Source organism: Artemia franciscana, chromosome 3, assembly GCF_032884065.1.
Source record: "Artemia franciscana chromosome 3, ASM3288406v1, whole genome shotgun sequence".
Lineage (NCBI taxonomy): Eukaryota > Metazoa > Arthropoda > Branchiopoda > Anostraca > Artemiidae > Artemia > Artemia franciscana.
In genome coordinates this window covers 41,918,576-41,937,942 of record NC_088865.1, presented here as the reverse complement: position 1 = coordinate 41,937,942, position 19,367 = coordinate 41,918,576, and the positions used below count along the sequence as shown (strand labels likewise).

The 19,367-nt window shown below is 34.0% G+C and overlaps 1 protein-coding gene across 1 annotated transcript in view; it reads right to left on the bottom strand.

The window, feature by feature from the left end:
- LOC136025278 (paired box protein Pax-2-A-like) overlaps positions 1–19,139 on the bottom strand; it is a 37,398-nt gene extending 18,259 nt beyond the window's left edge. Inside the window, exons 1-3 of the mRNA XM_065701159.1 lie at positions 18,954–19,139; positions 9,353–9,541; positions 3,933–4,073 (exon numbers count right to left, since the gene is read on the bottom strand). Coding sequence (XP_065557231.1) covers positions 3,933–4,073; positions 9,353–9,541; positions 18,954–19,050 — 427 coding nt within the window. The 5' untranslated portion in view covers positions 19,051–19,139. The remainder of the gene's footprint in view (positions 1–3,932; positions 4,074–9,352; positions 9,542–18,953) is intronic.
- Between the last annotated feature and the right edge of the window lie 228 nt (positions 19,140–19,367).

Genomic DNA, 19,367 nt, shown 5'->3' with positions numbered 1-19,367 from the left:
AGTGGAGAAACCTTACCTCACATTTAGGAAACTTAAATTTAGCTGTGTAAAGTAACGCCTAATTAATCTTTATTTTCAAAAAAATTATACAAGTTAAACTTAAGCATAAAACTAAGATGGGCAAGGGGAGGGGGCGTCCAGCCCCCTAATGATTGGATTATCATTAGATTATCTGCAGCATATGGTATATGCTGTTTTTCTATAGTTCTGCAGTTTTTATATTTCAATTTAATTAAAAAAAATATATATTATTCGATAGCTTAAATTCAGCTGCACACACATATTAGATTATATTTTTGGAATTTGTGTCACATATTTTACATTGATATGCAAAAATATGCACAGAAAAACGATTTCGTTCTTACTCACAAAAAAGGCCGTCAACGGGCCAAAGACGTACCAAACTGGTAGGAATGTGGAAATAAGCCAGAAATTTAAGAACACTGAAAAAATTATAAACAAAATCAAGATCAAGTAGCTGCAATGATTCAATCAGTTCAATTCAACGGAGCCTAGTCGTCTTCCAAAAATTGTTCTTGAAGGATATCTATATTGCCCTCATCCACGGGAAAGATCAAGAAAACGGCAGACAGAGAACTTTGTCATCACTGAGATAGCCCAGCTATCACGTACTGCACCACGTAGGGCTAATTAGCGAGCCATAAATCCAAGCTGGCAAGAAGAGTGGCTCCAAAACCACACACAAGAATATTGGGGATTTAAGTAAGCAATTAAGCAGACAAGAAAGTGGCACGTTTTCAAAAACAAAAGAAAGAAAACGAGGTTGAACATCTGAGCTCTGGGAAGCATGGTTATTAATTCTACACATAGCAGAGATCGTTAAAAAGAGTCATCTACGAGATATTTGTAACTTGAAACTACTATATCCAAGACTTATTGAGGAAATAAGGCCAGCCCTAAATTGTGTTATAGTCTTTTTTGTAATGACACAAATGATCAAATGCTCTCTAGTTTTTATTATTATCTGATCATTTAGTTTTATCTTTCATCTGTTTATTTTGTCTGTTGTTCTCCAATCTTTTTAACATATTCCTTGACAGATATGTAAATCAAAGTTAGAATAAAGGTCTACATACTAATCATAGCATCTTTTGTGTAGACTGAGTCGGCATCTATTAGAAGAGGACAGGACTTGAGCGAGACAGAGCGATTTAGTGAAGTTGCAGGCATCCCAAACGTTATTACAAAATTTCCACTCGCTATACTTAAATCTGAGCCGAGCGATCTTAGCTGAGTGATTACCGCACTGGGCTTGACAAGTGACACCAGCTTCGGGCCCTGGTGTTGCTGGTTATTTGATTTCGAACAGGAATCAATGGTGCCTCTCAGTAAGCTGAGCCAGAATCAACCCAGCTCTAAATGGATACCTGGAAAAGTCTAGTGGGGAACAGGGGAAGCTTTGGATGATTTCCCCCCCCACACCACACATTGCTCGTCCGGCCAAAGGAAGTGAATCAGGAGATCGGTACCTTCACAACATAGACCATTTGTCAGCATATGATTTTTTTTTTAATTACTTAAATCTGCAGTGTTTCAAATCAGGAGTGAGATGGAACAACCCAAATAGCCAACAAAGCTTATAGCAGATTTAATGCCACTACTTAAGAGAATGATAAATTCCTCTCGTTAAAATCTGCCGTTAATGTTTTTGTTTGACGTGATTAAATTTGGGCACCCTTCAAGAACAAAGTTTACCGACCAATTTGTTAAAGTTTAAGTCCTTTCCTCTCAAATTTTCATCAGGCAAAGTGACAGGTAGAACACCTTTTTGAAAAATTAAATCAATTTCAAAGGGTTGTCGTTATGGAGTGAAATCTATTAAGGCACAAAAGTTTTTTTTTTCGTTGGTCTTTGTTCGTTGGCAGAGTGCCCGAGTATCCTTTTGCAATAGTAACAAAAAATGAAAGAACAACAATATACCTTTTCATTTTTTTTGTATATAATTGACATTAATATTGATTGACTCAGTATGAATTGGGTAGATTAGGAAGTATGCCTAATCTAGAATCATTGGTACCTAAGTATTATACGAGAAACACTCCAATAGTGAATTCTGATTAATGCTAATGAAATATACAAAACTAAGAAAAAAATATTATAGTTTAATAACAAATTTGGGCTATTTATTTGCATATTAGAGGGGGGGGGTAAGGCACAGCAAATATTAAATACTTAACCTAAACAAATCTATTCTAACCTAACCTTTAATGTCAGGTAGCTTTTAATTGCCCCAAAGTGAACATATTTCTTTTACTAGTACCCCCATAACCTACAATAAACTTAACAGTTTCGCTAAGAAGTGCTAAAATAACACTTTTCAGCTTTCGAGATGGGCTGTAAGTTGATTGGAGTGCCGAAGAAATTGTAGCATTCATGTAACAAGTATTTTATCTTGCGTCAAAATTAATCGAAAATTATAAATTGGTTATTTTTCCCATTTAATCGTGTTATGACGCCGAACCGCTGGGAAGAGCTAAGAAAGAATCGACTTTCCAAATTTTGTACCCGCAAACTTCAGAGGAATTTCCATAAGAAAAAGGCATTTTCCACATTTATATACTATTAAACCGTCATGTCCATTCTATAGTTGAGGAATAGCTTGTATTTGAAACAAAAATTCTATTCAATAATTGTTTTCATTTCTTTAGCTGTACTGGCCCTAATGATAAATAATTCAAACACATTGTCGATTACTACTTGATCTTATTATTATGAAAAAAGTAAAAAAAAATCTCACCTTCTAGAATATTCTGCACAGAATTAAGTGTTTAACAACCCAAATATGTACGGTGAACGGTTTATATTAGAGTATATGTTGCATCTAAAATCATTTATAATTACTACTACAAACGCTAACGCTATGGTGCTATATTTCAAAATCCAAGTTTTAAAAGAGTGCTTTAATTGGTTTCTGGTCTTTTGACTGTTAATCATGAACAGTTGTTCATTTTCTCATCAACGAGAAGGCAAAAACATTTTTGATTTCAAAAGATCCATTTCCCAACTATACCCCAACTATACCTGTTAGCAAGGAAAACATTGTGCATTAATGTATTTGGAAAAAAGTAGAACATTTTTGGTAGATTGGAAGCCAACTAAGATTTTTAAAAATGAATAAGATCAATTGATAGAGCTTATAGAGCTAATAGTAGAAAGCTATTATGCAGCATACCTTCAGCCGTGGTCATTCTCCAAGCTTCTGGTCAGTTGACTGTTAATAAGGATTGTTTGTTTAAACAACAAAGCTATTTTAGACATCAAAGACAAGGAAAAACAATTTTGATATCAAAAGTTCCTTTTCCCGCTAATAGCTGTTAGTAAGAAAATATGATTTATGGAACGCTGCTGCATTTTTGGAAGAAGTTCTAACGATTCTCCTCAAAGCTCCTAAAATCACCTCAAATCAGCTTAAACTTTATATTTGCTTTAATTTTGAGCCTCAAATGCCCCATTGGGTGTAATGAGAGCCAAACGGATAATAAGAAAACGGATAATATAAATTGATAGAAATTATAGAGCTATTTACTAGAATTTATTATGCAGCTTACCTTCAGTTATGGTGATTTCTCAAGTTTATGGTCATTCGGTTCATAATGATTAGTTGTTTAGACGCACAAGGTTGTTTTAAACATCTAAGACAAGGCAAAACGGTTTCAGAATTAAGGCTTCATTTCCCAACTATTGATGTTTGTTAGAAAACAGTAAAAAGCTACTGTATGTCGAAGAATAACACAACATTTTTAGTATTTTGAGAGTTGATAGAGTTGATTTGGAGAGTTTGGTATTTCGATATGTTCACAATAAATTTTCAACAGAAATGTTCAATAGAAAGCAACCAAGATTTAAGAAAAAAATAAGATTAATTGATAAAAGTTATAAAGCAAATCGTTAGGAACTGTTATGTAGCTTACCTTCAGCTATAAGTCTTTCCCGGATTTCCCAAGCAAAAATGGTTGGATTCTCTCTTTTATATTGCTCAATCTTCGAAACGACAGTCGGTGTTGCGACTTTCGGCTTTGAGCCACCAATAACTCCAGGAGGCCTTATTGATCCTGCTGGATGCAAGGCCGTAAATAGAGGTGGCTATAATTAGTTTAGCAAAGAAACACAACAAGACTATATTCAATTTTGTGATAGTCTGTCTCTAGCATGAATGCATGAATTTCTTTCATGGGGGGGGACGTTTTTTAGTGATAAAGTATTATAAACGAGCGTAAAACCACGACCTAAAATTGGATGCATGTCTTGTGAGGCTGATTTAATTACAAGCCAATTGGTATTTTGATACACTAATCCAGTAGAACCAAAAAATATGAAATATAATTTTGTAATACTACAGCACTGACAACCAGCAAATGACAAAACCATCAGAGGCCAACGAAAATAAATATGGTCCTCCTCTGCCTCAATGTGTTCAGAGCTTAATTCTTCACTTTTTCCAATAAAGTTAATTTTTTCAGTATTTTTTTTAGATTTTTCTACTCTATTTAAGGATGTCTTGCTTCTCGTTTTGTCGCAGATAAAAGGCTAAATTAAAGTTTTTGGCAACCTAGAATTATCACCCATAAAAAGTAATCTCAGCGTTTAAACCTTTATTTTATTATAGACCCAGAAAACGGGAAAGAACGCTTAATGCATGATTTAAAGTCATTCAAACTTGGGTTCACTAGCATTTTCTAATAAATAAAATCAGCACTTAGTCCTCACTTTTTCAAAGTACCCATGTTTCAGAGTCACTTGGTCATCGGGATCACCGCTTCTTCTAGTGACCAAATATTATTTCAAAAATTTGTCTTCCTGCTCTTTCAAACTTTCTTCAACTGCCAAAAACACCCTGCCTATTGGCCGCTCGATTCACATCTTTATTGCTTCCTCTACCTTTACTAATAATGTTACCTAGGTATGTGAAGATAATTTTAGCCTCTCGTTATTTAGTATCATCTTTTTATCCTCATTTCTTCCTAACATGAGCAATTTGGTCTTCTTAGCGTTAATTTCCAAAATTATTCTCCCATCCTGATCTCTAAAACCGTTATAAATTCTTAAAATCTCCAAAACCCTTATAAATTCTTAAAATCTCATAAGCCGTTATAAATTCTTAAAATATCCAAAACGTTAAAATTCTTAAAAATCTTGCAGATAAAATACATGGAAAGCCATGATCAAATTCTGAAGAAGAAGAAGAATCAAACCGGGTTAAAAAAGAGTTTAGAACAAAATTTAGAAGAAAAAATAGCTAAAAAGATATTTTATTTCCAGCTTTTAAGGCTGGTAGTTTAATTAATATAAAAGGCTTCGGTTTCATTTGGCCGCTTCGTTTAAAACCAGTTGAATTTACAAAATAAAATTACAACCTTATTTTTAGAAAAAAGCTTTGACCGTTGTAACGAAGTTTCAAAGAAAATGTGAACTGTGAAGAAAACAAAGAAAACAAGAACTGTGAAAACGCAAATAAGAGCAGATGAATTTTTAGAGGCGTAAGTTTTCTCCCTTAAATGCTATTGGTCTTATGCTTGTTTTCTTGTTATGCTTTATTATTACATTGTTTTATATTATGTGTTCTTACTACTGTTTATATACTGTTTATACAGTCTACTGTTTATATATTCTAATTATGTATATTTTTAATATCCTATATGTTCTTTATGCTATTCTTATTATTTATTCTTTATATTATTATATTGTATATTCACATTATAGATTCTTATAATATATTTCTTTTCACCCTATTATGTGTGGTTTCTTATTTGATCCTTTTTGCTATATTACGTTTTCTTATTTTTCTTCTTATTATTTCCTTTCGATTCTTTTAATACTGCAATACATATTGCATATTACTTATGACTGCATCAACTTACAACAAAATTTGAAAACATATAGGCCTATCAGAACAACAAAGTGAAGGAAAAGTATAATAATTAAAGCTCCCTCTATTCAATATGACTACGGAACATAGAGCTAAATTTAAAAAGTCTTATTTACTGCAATACGTCACGCTTGTGGGAGATACAAATTCTCATTTTTTAGTAGGCTACTATGTGTATTTTTGAAAAGAGTGTTATATTTCTTAAATTACTATCCCACCTCACAATCACTATAACAATTATTTGCTGATAGCATATCTTTTTTTACACTAAAAAATAAATTGTAAAGTTACTGTAGACCGTTTTAGATTACTTGAACTTACTATTAAAATTAAAACCACTATAGTAATTGCAATAATCACAGCAATTTGCTATAGACCACGTTCTACTAGTTCTATAGTAAATCACAAACTCCGCTGAAAAAGCTTAATTTAAGAACTATGCGGGTGTCAGCTTTTGCCTTTTGCCTGGTAATAAGTTTTTTGGGATAAAATATTCTAAATTAGACCGATTGGTAAAGCTTTAAAATCTAAATTCTACCCTCGTTTGCCTGTAAATTCTTATGAAAGAAATGCATAAATATCACATTAAATAATAAACATGAAGTTTTCTTGAACTTTCAGTAGATCAAGAATGAGTTTTCCTTTTTTTTTTGGGAAGGGGGGCAGCGAGAGGGGTTATAATAAGGGAAAACAAAGAGAAAAAACACCAAGAAATAAACAAACATTTGTGACCTTTCTACTCGGTTTTTTTTTTCAAAATTCCACACTTTTGTAGATATGCGCTTGAAAACTTCGCAATGGGGTTCACTAATATGGTGAATTTGATGGTGTAATTTTCATTAATATCATTTTCCCCTTTGGAGATTATTTTATCTTTTTCAAAACAGGGCAATTTTTTTCAGGGTTGTAACTTTCGATGGGTAAAATTAAGCTTCAATGGTAAATTTTTCGTTCTCCATATCATAGGTAGCTCAATAGCGCTGCCTAAGCAAAGAGCGATGTGGGCAAAATGTATTATTGATTCATTTATTTTATTTTTTTTTGGTTTCAGATCAGGGCACTTCGTATTGGAAAAGTTGTCGCAGAAACTTCGAAAAGGGCTCATTCAATTGGGAATTCAACAGACTAGTGCCCTTTTTAATAGTCTAAAGTTATTGGAGGGCAACTAACCCCCAGCCATGCCCGCCATTTCACCAAACATATCAAATGATAATTTTGAGATATCCATTTTGTTCAACGTAATTGAAAGGTTCAGAATTTTATATCTTTGAGAATGACACCCCCCCTCTATGACCTCAAGGCAAGGGTCGCAAATTGTGCCCTGGGGCTATATAAGGCTCATATAGAAAGGCTGATCGTATAAACTTCGTATAATACTACATATAGATAAATAGTACTGTGACTACTAACACAACTATACCTAAGGGCGTGAAGGTGAAATTTTTAAGAAATTTTGAGGGGGAAGATGAACTGAATCAGAACACGCCCTCTGTATGCAGGTTGTCATAAGGGTGTAACAGCAATATCATAGAAACAGATTGGTATGTAAAGTTGAAACTACACGGCTTGTTGTAAGGGATGTTGAACTAATCAAAAGAAAATATTTACATCCCAATGCTACTGCTTCTACTCATACTACTGCTATTATTACTGCTTCTATTACTGCTACTGCCACTAAAGCCTAGGCTACTACAATTAATGCTACAGTTACTACTACTACTTATGCTATTAAAACTAAAGATGTTAATGTGAAAAATTTGGGATATATAGAAACTGTATGCAACTAAATCGGAAACACACTATGACCACACAGGTTGTCGAGTGGACGCATCAGAAATGCTTCAGGAATGATTGATCTTAATAATCTGAAAACTTTCAGCGTGTGTTGAAGTGGCTAGTAAAGAAACCAAAGGTGATATGTGCATACTGCTACCAAATGCCATTACAACTATTGCCACTGCACAAGCTAAGGGTATTAAGGTGAAGATTTTAAGGAATATTTAGGCGGATGATGAACTAAATCAAAATAAACAATGAGCATGTGGACTTTTAAAAAGATGACAAAGTAAAATCTAAAGAACAACTTATATTATTAATTTAGACCTTTAAGTGTAAGTTTCGGGGGATTTTAAACTAGCCAGAGGGCACCCCATTTGCATTTTTAATACTTTAACTACAGTCAATGTTACCAATGACATTAAATGCATTAAGATGAAGTTTTTAGGGAACGCTTAGGAGTTTCGATTAAAGGATAAAACTATATGCATGCGGGCTTTCAAAAGGGCATATAAGCAATATCATAGGCTTCACAACTCTATTATGGCTAGGAATATGGCTGGAACTTTTAAAGGAGCTAATTCAATTCAAAATTAAAGTTCTGGTGCCCCTTTTAAGAGTAGCAAAAGATTGGAGGGCAAGTTGTCCTTCTCTCTAGCCCATTTATTTTCCAAACGCATTCAGTCAAAATTTTGATACATCCATTTTGTTCAGCTTCGCAGAAGGTTCCAGCAACTGTATCTTTAGGGATATTAGGCATGTTAACCCCCCACATTCATGCGATTGGCCCATCTTACTTTGAAACTAAATTATGCTTTAATATAAATCAAAAGACATTGTATTTATGGTCGTCAATAAGTCACCTCAGAAGTATGTCGAGAACGATTGGGGTTTTTAAGTTGAAACTTTTGGGGATACTACTATTACTATATTATTTTTTCCATGAACAAGACTATGTCAATAAAAAAAGATCAGAAATAATTTAAAAAACTTTTCCACAAAATAAGTTTTTCGAAAAAAGCAAAGCGCTCAATTAGGCCATAAATGAGCAAAAATAAATTCAAATAATCTTCCAAGCGCAAAACTACCACAAATCACTATCAATAAATAAATGAAACTCAAAACGAATTGAAATTGCAATAAGTTGCCGAATTAAGCTCAAAACGAGACAAAATTAACATGAGTAGGGCTGATAACAACCATGCTTTCTCAAGACCAGGACACAATTTGTGCTTTACTGAAAACAAAATACGTTTGAAAAGTTTTTACTTTTCTTACTTTCATAAATAAAAAAATATCCAAACTTTAAGGGATGCATTAAACTGACAATCCATGGTCCGATATTCCGTTTTTAGAGTTTCGGTTGCTATTAGTCTATTTCGTTTCTTACCTACAGCTCATTACCACGACCTGTTTGACCACTGGAGAAAAAAGTTTAGGAACTTTGATCTAGCAGCCACTACTAAGCAATAGGGCAGAATGGACAATCGTGCACGGTACATTGAATTCATAGCCTATTAATAGACGGGCTAAAATTAAGACTGCTGTCCAATGAAAAAAGTAAAATTTCAAAATGTTAAACCTAAGGCAAATTTCCTTTCCAGGCAGCCTTCCTTTAGGATTGCAAAGTCTCTACTTATAAATTTAATAAATAAGTGCTGACGAACTTAAGATATAAAAAAACCTTACCTATTAATTTAGAAACCCCAGCTGCTGGGTGTGAAGCTGCAAGGAGCTGATGACTAGCTGCAGCTAAATCATAAGGCAGTCTGTACCTTATCATTTCTTGTAAAAGTCTTTGTTGTGCAGCATTCGGCGATTGCATGGTTGAAAAAGTATGTACAGGAGGTGTTGGAAACACAGGTTGACTTCCAGATCCTAAAAGTTATAATTAAATTGTTAAAATTAATCATGCACGTAACAAATTTAACAATAGAAAACTGTTTTTTCTTGAGATGAAGATCACTTATTTAAATTGTAAATAACATATCTGCCTTTGTATGCCGGCATGGTGACTGTATTAAAAATCATGACAAAATATTGAGCAATTTTCATTGGGGGAGCAGGGCTCAGGGATGGTCTTGGGGAAGCTCGTCCCAACGATGTTCAGCGAGTACCACCCATCTGACCTTTTTGCGTATAGGTATTTGACCAAGTTTTATTCGTCACTTAAACCAGCAAACGATAAAGGAGGTGTCGGAAATACAGGCTGACTTCATGACCATAAAAGACATCTTTAAGATTAAAATAGCACAGAAATCTTTATAATTTTTTCAATTCACTTCAACGCTCAATTCAGTTTTCGTATCAAAACTGATAAAGCATTTCGGATTAAAAGGACTATACTTTCCGGTGATTATTTTCAAACGACATTGCTTATGCTGATGTTTCGTCTGTAATTGACACACAATGAGGTTTACCTTAACCAGTAAAAAAGCAACATATATTTACTATCATGAGAATGTCCTAAGGATTGGGGAAAAGGGGCTCTAAAGAAAATCCAGACATACAATAATGTTAAGACTTCTTAGAAATAATCTAATTCTCAGGAAAAAAGAAACCAGAAAAACTAAAGAAACCAGGGTGGAAACATCTTTTGGACCAATGGGGCCAAAAAGAGGAATTTTTTTTCAAAAGCAGCTTAGAAAACCATAGATAGGTATTTCCCAATCGGCTTCAATATTAGCTGTAGACATGGCCAAACAAATTTACCACCCGATACTGCGTGCAAGGCCACATCCAGGGGAAGAGGTTAGGGGGTTTGAACCCCCCCGACCCCGAAAAGTTTTTCCTACTCTTAAAAGCGTAACAAAAAGATTTTAATATTTTGTAAGCCCCGCTCGAAAAAAAAATCTTTCATAGCCCCCCCCCCAAAAAAAAATCTTGATAAGGTCTTGACTGTTTGTGTGGTTATTTATTAATTTTCCGTGAAATATGCTTGAGATTAACTTTGCCTAAATGGAAGCTATAGAACCTTCCGTCGGTCTAAAAATAGTTTAAGTTGAAGCTGCTGCAAATTGAATTTCATAGCGATTCAAAACTGAGCTTATTCCTGACACCTAGCACTTAGAGTTAACTACTCAAATACAGTATATAGTAAGTACATGAGACAGATTTGCATGCAGAGAACCTTGTTCAACGTAATTTAAAAAGAAAAAAAAATTTAAACTACTTTTATCCGTATCGACTCATTATACTAAAGTAGACCCAGTATTTGTTCTGTCTCTTATTCTTTTTTACCTTATTAGGTATTTGCAATAGGAAAAGCAAAGCTAAAATGAGATTTTATTTTCAAATAATTATGTTGGATCAACTCATGAGACCACGAGTTGAGGCAATACCATTTTTATCGGCATGAAGCATCACATTTTGGACAAAAAGTTTCGTTGTAGCTTATCTACTTTTAGCACTCAAAAATAGGATCTTTTTTTTTGCATATCCGCCTGGAAATTCCAAGCTATGCAAACAGGGTGAAAAATAACTTCTATTAAGGCAAAAAAATGCTTGGAAACAAATAAGGTTGCGTTGATTTGTGACTTTTTTTTAGGACAAAAAAAATTCTTTTTAATTCGCAGGATATACATTTACTTAAAAAAAGCTACACCAAAGAAAAGCATCAGATATATTTTTGAACAAAACTGTAGTCTAAGTTACGTATTGAAGGGCGTCCAAAAATCATGTAGATTGTCGATTCACGGGATGAAAAACTCACCCTTTCTAACAATCCGAAAATTATTTATTTGAAGTTTTGTTTGGAGTGGGTTTCATAGTAATTGATTAATTCATAGTGAATTCAGCGTTTACGTTCAAGTTATTACTTTCTCTGTTTCTGCTAGTCTTAGATTTGAAATGACTGGTTACTTTTCTTTGAAATCTATTTTTAGCTTCTTTTTTTAAGGGAACATTTATAAAAAAAAAGCAAATTCACTTATTTATAGAATATCCTCTTTTTCTATTCAAATTCATCAGGCAGGAAAAAGACTAAAATGACATCTACCAAGCTGAGAGCATTTTTTTTCATAGGGGTTAGGAAAACAATAAGCTAAATTCTTATTTCGTAACTATTGTATCTTGTAAAAATAAGTAATAAGGTTAATAAGTAATAAAAATAAGGTTTTTGGATAGTAACTTGAAGTTACGCTGAAAACTCATCAATTTGACTAAGAAAATAGACAGGCAAATACATTGACCCCAGGAACATATACTGACTTTTATTCCAGAGGAAGCAAAAAAATAAGAAAAAGCAGGAAATTTAGAACTGAAGAAATAATTTAGATAATACTGAAAGAATCGTAGACATACTAAGGCTTCCAAGGAGCAAATACCAGAGGCCCCCTTACGTCCAACCCCACTCTGTACGTGCCTGCAGGCTTCTGGAGCAGTAAAGAAAAAACAGAAAATAGAATTCGACCAGATCTCTTCTAAAATAAAATTTTTGCACATATAACTAATAGTATTTTTGATTAGTAACTTGAAAAAGCAGCAATAGCTCAGTTTGTTGTTTAGCCTACGAAGCTCTTAGACGCATCAGTGTTGACAATCAATACTATGTAAAACATAGCCATCAAGATATTCAGCCTCAGTCCAAAACCTGACGCCATGACTTCGCTTTCATTTTTTATGCCTGTATTATGCTAATAACAATAATAACAGAAAACCAAAATCTGAACTTAAATATTACCACCTAATGAGAACATGTACAGACTAATTAAGTACGAAAAGTTTAGAGGACAATTTTTGTAGAGCCCGAACAATATATCAGCCGATATGAGGGCTAGTGTCATTATCGGTTATTGGGGGAAAATATCGGTCATCAGCCGATATATTTATAATTTATTTTATTCACAACTTGTTCAGAAGACGGCACCAGATTTCCTCGGGTAGTTTTGCTTGTCCAGTCCATGCGGCCAGAACCATTAGCTAAGCCTGACCATGGAGGAGAGAGCAGCACAGATGAGTCAAATGAAGTCAAAGTACATTTGTGGTCAATACACACCCGGTGTAGCAATGTTCTAAATGTATGGTGACTTCAAAAATGTGCATACTCTACCAAAACAACTAAAAAGAAAACAATACCCTGAACATTTCTGTTCAATGAATGTTCACATGCGTGGGTGAAAGATCCAAGATTCAATCAGTTAACATCATGATATCCAGTCATTTGGGCTGATATATGGTTAATATCGGCTGATATCCAGGTGCAGCTAAGGGGAAGAGGGAGTGTTTTAAGTTGGGAAGAGGAGGGATTTCAAGGTGTCACTACCACGTGTCAACAGCTTGGAAACTTTACCTTGGAAATTTAGCTTGTGTATCCGCCTTTGTCAGCATACTGGACGATTTTGTCGACACATTCCTTAAATCCCTCCACCTATCTTGGAACTCAAGCTTCACCCCTGTATCCAGTGTACTTTAAGCTTCTTTTAATCAGATTGTCAGGTATTTGTGTTTATATAACTAAACCGATTTCTTTTATTAATTTTTTTCTTATTTGTCACTTCCACAAATATCCACCATTTCCTTTGTGTGCTCAGAAGCTGTAGTTAAAAAAGGTAACGAAGATCAAAGAATTCTTCTAAATGGCATGATTTTTGGTATCGCCAGTGAAATATGCTTAGGCTGTTCTTTGGTGTGTAATTAAATAAAAAAAACTAATTTTTTTAGCTGAAAGTAAGGAGCGACATTAAAACTTAAAACGAACAGAAATTACTCCGTATATGAAATGAGTTGTCCCCTCCGCAATCCCTCGCTCTTTACGCTAAAGCTTTAAATTGTTTTAAAAAGTAGAATTGTGGCAGAGTCAAACTTTAGCGTAAAGAGCGAGGGATTGCGGAGGGGACAACTCATTTCATATACGGAGTAATTTCTGTTCGTTTTAAGTTTTAATGTCGCTCCTTACTTTCAGCTAAAAAAATTAGTTTTTTTTATTTAATTTCTGAACGTTTTTGAATTAATGCATGTTTGGTTTTGGCTCTCCGCACATAAACTATTAAAATGAAATTTGTATATTAATTCTTTTTTTGGCTAAATGCCTTTCTCTTACTTTTGATCAGACGATTTTGAGAAATAAGGGGTGGAGAAGGAGGCCTAGTTGCCCTCCAATTTTTCGGTTACTTAAAACGGCAACTAGAACTTTTAATTTTAACGAACGTTTTTATTAGTAAAAAATATACGTAACTTAAGAATTAACTTACGTAACAAACTTTCATAACCTTATATTTTTATTATGTATACGAGGGGGTTTGTACCCTCGTTAATACCTTGCTCTTTACACTAAATCGTAAGTTTTGTCCCAATTCTTTAAGAATGACCCCTGAATCAGAAAGGCCTATAATAAATAGTCTTAATTACTAAAAATACTTTAGCATAAAGAGCAAGGTATTTATCTCCTCCTAAATACCTTGCTCTTTATGCTAAAGTATTTTTAGAACCCCTCATATGCGTAATAATCTCTGTTCGTTTTAAGTTTCAATGCTACTTCTTCCTTTCATTTGAAAAAACGTTTTCATGTTTATTTTTCATTGTTTTCTTATAGTAATGCTAGAGAATCCTGCGCCCTTGTCATTGAATTTTTCTTTCCCTATGACAGATTCCTCCAAGGAAAGATCCTCCAACATAGCCCCCTCTCCTCAGCCCCACCCCCAAACAAAATAAAATCCCCCTGAAAACGTCTGTACACTTCCCAATAACCATTACTATATGCAAACAATGGTCAAAGTTTGTAACTTGCAGCCCCTCCCCCAGGGATTGTAGGGGAGTAAGTCATCCCCAAAGACATAGTTATTATGGTTTTCGACTATGCTGAACAAAATGGCTATCTCAAAATTTTGATCCGTTGACTTTGGGAAAAAAATGAGCGTGGGAGGGGGCCTAGATGCCCTCCAATTTTTTTGGTCACTTAAAAAGGGCACTAGAACTTTTCACTTCCGTTAGAATGAGCCCTCTTGCGACATTATAGGACCACTTGGTCGATACGATGACCCCTGGGGAAAAGAAAAAAAAAAAAAAAAAAAAAAAAAAAACAAACAAACAAACAAATAAACACGCACCCGTGATTTGTCTTCTGGCAAAAAATACAAAATTCCACATTTTTGTAGATAGGAGCTTGAAACTTCTACAGTATGGTTCTCTGATACCCTGAATCTGATGGTGTCATTTTCGTTAAGATCTTACGACTTTTAGGGGGTGTTTCCCCCTATTTTCCTAAATAAGGCAAATTTTCTCAGGCTCGTAACTTTTGATGGGTAATACTAATCATGATGAAACTTATATATTTAAAATCAGCATTAAAATGCGATTCTTTTGATGTAGCTATTGATATCAAAATTCAATTTTTTAGAGTTTCGGTTACTATTGAGCCGGGTCGCTCCTTACTACAGTTCGTTACCACGAACTGTTTGATAGACCAGGGGGGAAAATGTGAGCATGAATATGGGGAAAGAATAGGGGGAGATTAAACTTTAGGTAAGGTTTGTTCCGGAGGGGAACTTATCGGCAAATTATACCGGTACGATACGGATATTTTCGTATCTGATCGAAAAAATCGATATCGATTAGACCCTAATTTTCTGATAAAATGAAAGGGAACTTAGGTGCAACAGGGCTGCCACTTCTTGGGAATTTTCCCAAGGTCACGGAACCTTGACCCTGGGGTTACAACCATTGGGTCAGTTTGCTATTGAATACTCAGTAGCAGCCTGGTTACATCATTCATAGGTTTCAACACTTTATGTGGAAACAGCATTGAATAGTTTGAAACTTGAAGTATGTGACGGTAATAATGCCTTCGTAATTCAATAGGATATAACTCTAGCTTTAGTTCTACCGTTTTCTTGTTGCATTTTTAAATCGATAAGGGAAAACGCAGAATTCATGATTTTTTCCACAACAAATATAGTGATGATTAAAACCAGAATTTAAATTTATTCTAAGGTCGTCTTCGTTAATAGAAATTTTTGTTAAGGTCTGCAAAAATCTACGTAAATTAAAGTGAGCTTTTACGCATCAAAACCATTTTGAAGTAACAAAACAGTAGCTAAGTTTTTATGTCAGATGTAATAAACTTAGACATAAAATTAAATAAAAAAAAAAAACTATTTTGACTCAAAATAAGGACTGAAATTGGATCTTAAACAAACAGGAATTAATACGTATATGGTGGGATTACCCCTTTCTCAGTAACTCGCTCTTTACGCTAAAGTTGGACTTTTTGTTCCTATTATTTAAGAACAGTTGTGTTAGTAATTAGTTTTTCTTAAAGTTCTAAAAAAAATTGAGCGTAAAGAGCAAGGTATTGAGGAGGGGAAAACCTGTATATACATAATAAATTCTGTTCGTTTTAAGTTTAATTTTTCCTCCTTACTTTCGGTTGAAGAATCACGATTTTTTGCAGATTCAGTTTTTGATCGTTTTTTTAGTTTTCATTTTCTAACTTTCTATAAGTACATCGTTCATTATGATTTTTTTCAAATATTTTAGCTGCACACCAACATTTTTCACTTAATTTTTTTTTCGGGGTTATATGTTATCCTGAAAAAAAGAAAAGAAAGACAAAGCTTATTCTTACTTTGAATGTAAACTCAATGTTTAAATACTCTTGAAATTCTAAATCTTGTTTTTCGATTGAGAAGCAATTCAATAAAAAAAAGTTCTCTAAATGATGGAAAGAGTTTCCCGGAAGAATTTCTTATATATATCTATAGAAGGAATGCTTGAAATACTCAAAATTTATTTTAATTAATTTATTTCCTTATTTTCAGTTTTTTTTTAAATAATGCATTATTAACCTCTACACCAAAGGCGTTAAGACAGCGAGTCAGGATTCGTCAACAAATAATTATTATATTCAAGGAAATGTTCTTAGCAGAAACGCTTAACTGTGGTCTTTTTGGATAAAGGTCATTCCATTTATAAGCACAAATAATGTCCAAATTTGATAATTTTGGGGACATTTGCGCTTGTCCCAAACATGTAAAATATGCTTAAACCTAACGCTATTTTATTAGTCGAAGTTAGCAGAGTCAAGCCGGGAGCTTCCAGTAGTGACAAAGATTAACTTACTCAGGTCTATTAACTCAATAAAAATGATATTCCTGAGCCGTGATTCCCAAAGTAAGGTGCAAGCCCCACAGGTGACGCTTGGCAATATTTCGGTGAGCAATGGGCAGGACAAGTATCCTTTTGCTGACTATATTTCCGAGCCTTAATTTTGAAAAAAAAAATTCATGTGAAAAACGACATATAGGTGTGCATTTTAATAGCAAAATAGATACATGGTAGCATCAATAACGTTATACAAAAAAACGTTATCATTAACACGATAAAAAACGTTATACAATAACGTTATATAAAAGGTATTCTATGCAGACAATATTTTTCATAAGTATAAAATATGTCAAGACGACACCTGGAAAAAAGAAATATCAAGTTAATGACCTTTTCAGCTTCCTTTATGTGAATGCTCAACTTTCAAGAACCAAAAATATATCACGAGGGGAGCATCAGGAGTTTTGAAATGCCTAGGTGGGGCATGGCCCTAAATTTTTCTCTTGATCCAAAGCGAACAGAAGTCTCTTGTTCAAATTATGTATAGACTCCTGTATAAAAATTTGGAAATTAAAATTATCAAATTTAGAAATTAATTGGTGCTTTTGAAATGACTGATCTTTCCCAAAGAAGACCACAGTTAAGCGATCCTGCTAGGAAATTTTTTCTCAATATAACAATTATTTGTTGACGAATCCTGACTCGCTGTCTTACTGCCATTGGTGCAGAGGTTAATAATGGATAAATAATTTTGTAAAAATAAGAAAATACATTAATTAGAATGAATTTTAAGTATTCCAAACATTCCTTCAGTTTAGACATATAATAAATTCTTTTCAGAAACTCCTTCCATCATTTACAGAACATTTTTTATTGAATTGGTTCTAAATTGAAAAACAAGGCTTACAACTTAAAGAGTTTTTGAACATTGCGATTACATTAAAAATAAGCTGTGTCTTTCTTTTCTTTTTTTCAGAATAACAAACAACCCAGAAAGAAACTTTCAGTGAAAGATGTTTATGAGTAGCTAAGATATTGGAAAAATAATCATAATGAACGATCTACTCTTAGAAAGTTACAAACTGAAAACTGTTACAAAAGTATATACTGTGAAAGTATCTGAAAAGAACTAATATGGACATTTTAATGAATTTCTTAGATCCTATCTGAACTAACCTTAGTGTTAAAGAAATTAAACTTCCTCTTTCACCAGATCGTCTGCATTTGGCAAATTAAAGGCGGATCTAGAGCAAAATCTTGGGGGAGGTCCAATGTAACTAGGGTGCCAATGGGCAGAATCTTGGAGGTCTTTTACAAATTTACAAAGATGGCAATAATTGACCTAATTGACAAATTTATTCTAAAAGAGAGTAAAAAAAACAGGATAAAAAGGCGCCAGAAAAATCTTGAGGGGGCAGGGTCCCCCATGGATCTGCCAGTGGCAAATCATACTGGAAAGCTCACTGAGATCTTTTTTTTAATGATTCAACGTTCTAGTTTACAAGTTAAATCTTACTTCCCCTTTTGGGGGAAATCCCCTTCGGTCACATCAATATCACATTTTGCGGTAAATATACCGTTATTTTCAAGTATGTTACTTAATTCATATATTGAGGAAACTGTAGTATTAATGCCACAGTTAGAGTTTAAAAAACAAAGACTACCCATCGCAACACTATTCGCATCTTCACTAGAAAAGCTAAATGGAGAAATACTTATCAAAGAGTACAAGTGGCGGCATTGATGCTTGTGTATTATACGCCATTCACTCTAGTCTACGCTGTGTAAAACTTGAGATTAAACCGGTTTCTTCGTTAGTTTCTTCAGTACTTTAAGACCCCAATTTGGGCTATATATTTGTATAGGGTATAACCCAAATGTGGGCGATATCCCTTTTTAAGCTTCCTGGATGTGAATACACGTAAAACTTTCAAGAACAAAATTTAAATTTCACCAGGGGTGCATCAGGATTTTAGAAATGTCCAAAACCGAGCATGAAGAAATGGGGCTTGGCCTTGAATCGGGTGGGAACCAATGATCTAGAGATTGTCCCAACAATATATGTAGCTAATTATCACGAGAGACAATATTGTTACTAAGAAATGCAAAATGTGTTATTAGTTTTCTAATACTGAAATATTTACTAGAGTATAATTTACAATTTTCACATGAGTGACAACAATAAAAAATTGTTGCGGTACGTTATTGAAACTAATACCAGCTTCTTGCCAAACCAATGACAACTTACCATTTGGTATTCCTGGAAATCCAGCAATCCCAGGTAAGCTCAAATCCATCTTCCTTAGTTTTTCTCTGCCTACTGAATCATGAGAAACTAACATCATTGACTGTTGAGCAACTGACAGGCCGTTGACTATCCATGTTAAATTACTAAAAATGACTATGGTCCGCCCATTCACTGATCCAGGTGCGAGTGAGGTACGACTAAACAGGTAGCGTCGGTAGCAGGAGGAGGAGTTATCCAGCTCCAAAACTATTCTTATGGGTAGTTGAATGATTACCCTTCATTATCGATACTTGAAAAATTGTACGCGTGTCAAAATGACTGAATGTACAGTAACATTGGCTTAGTAAATTTAATACGGGTAAAAGGGAAGTGACAAATTTTGTAACTTCCACATGTCATTGGATTGAAGGTAAA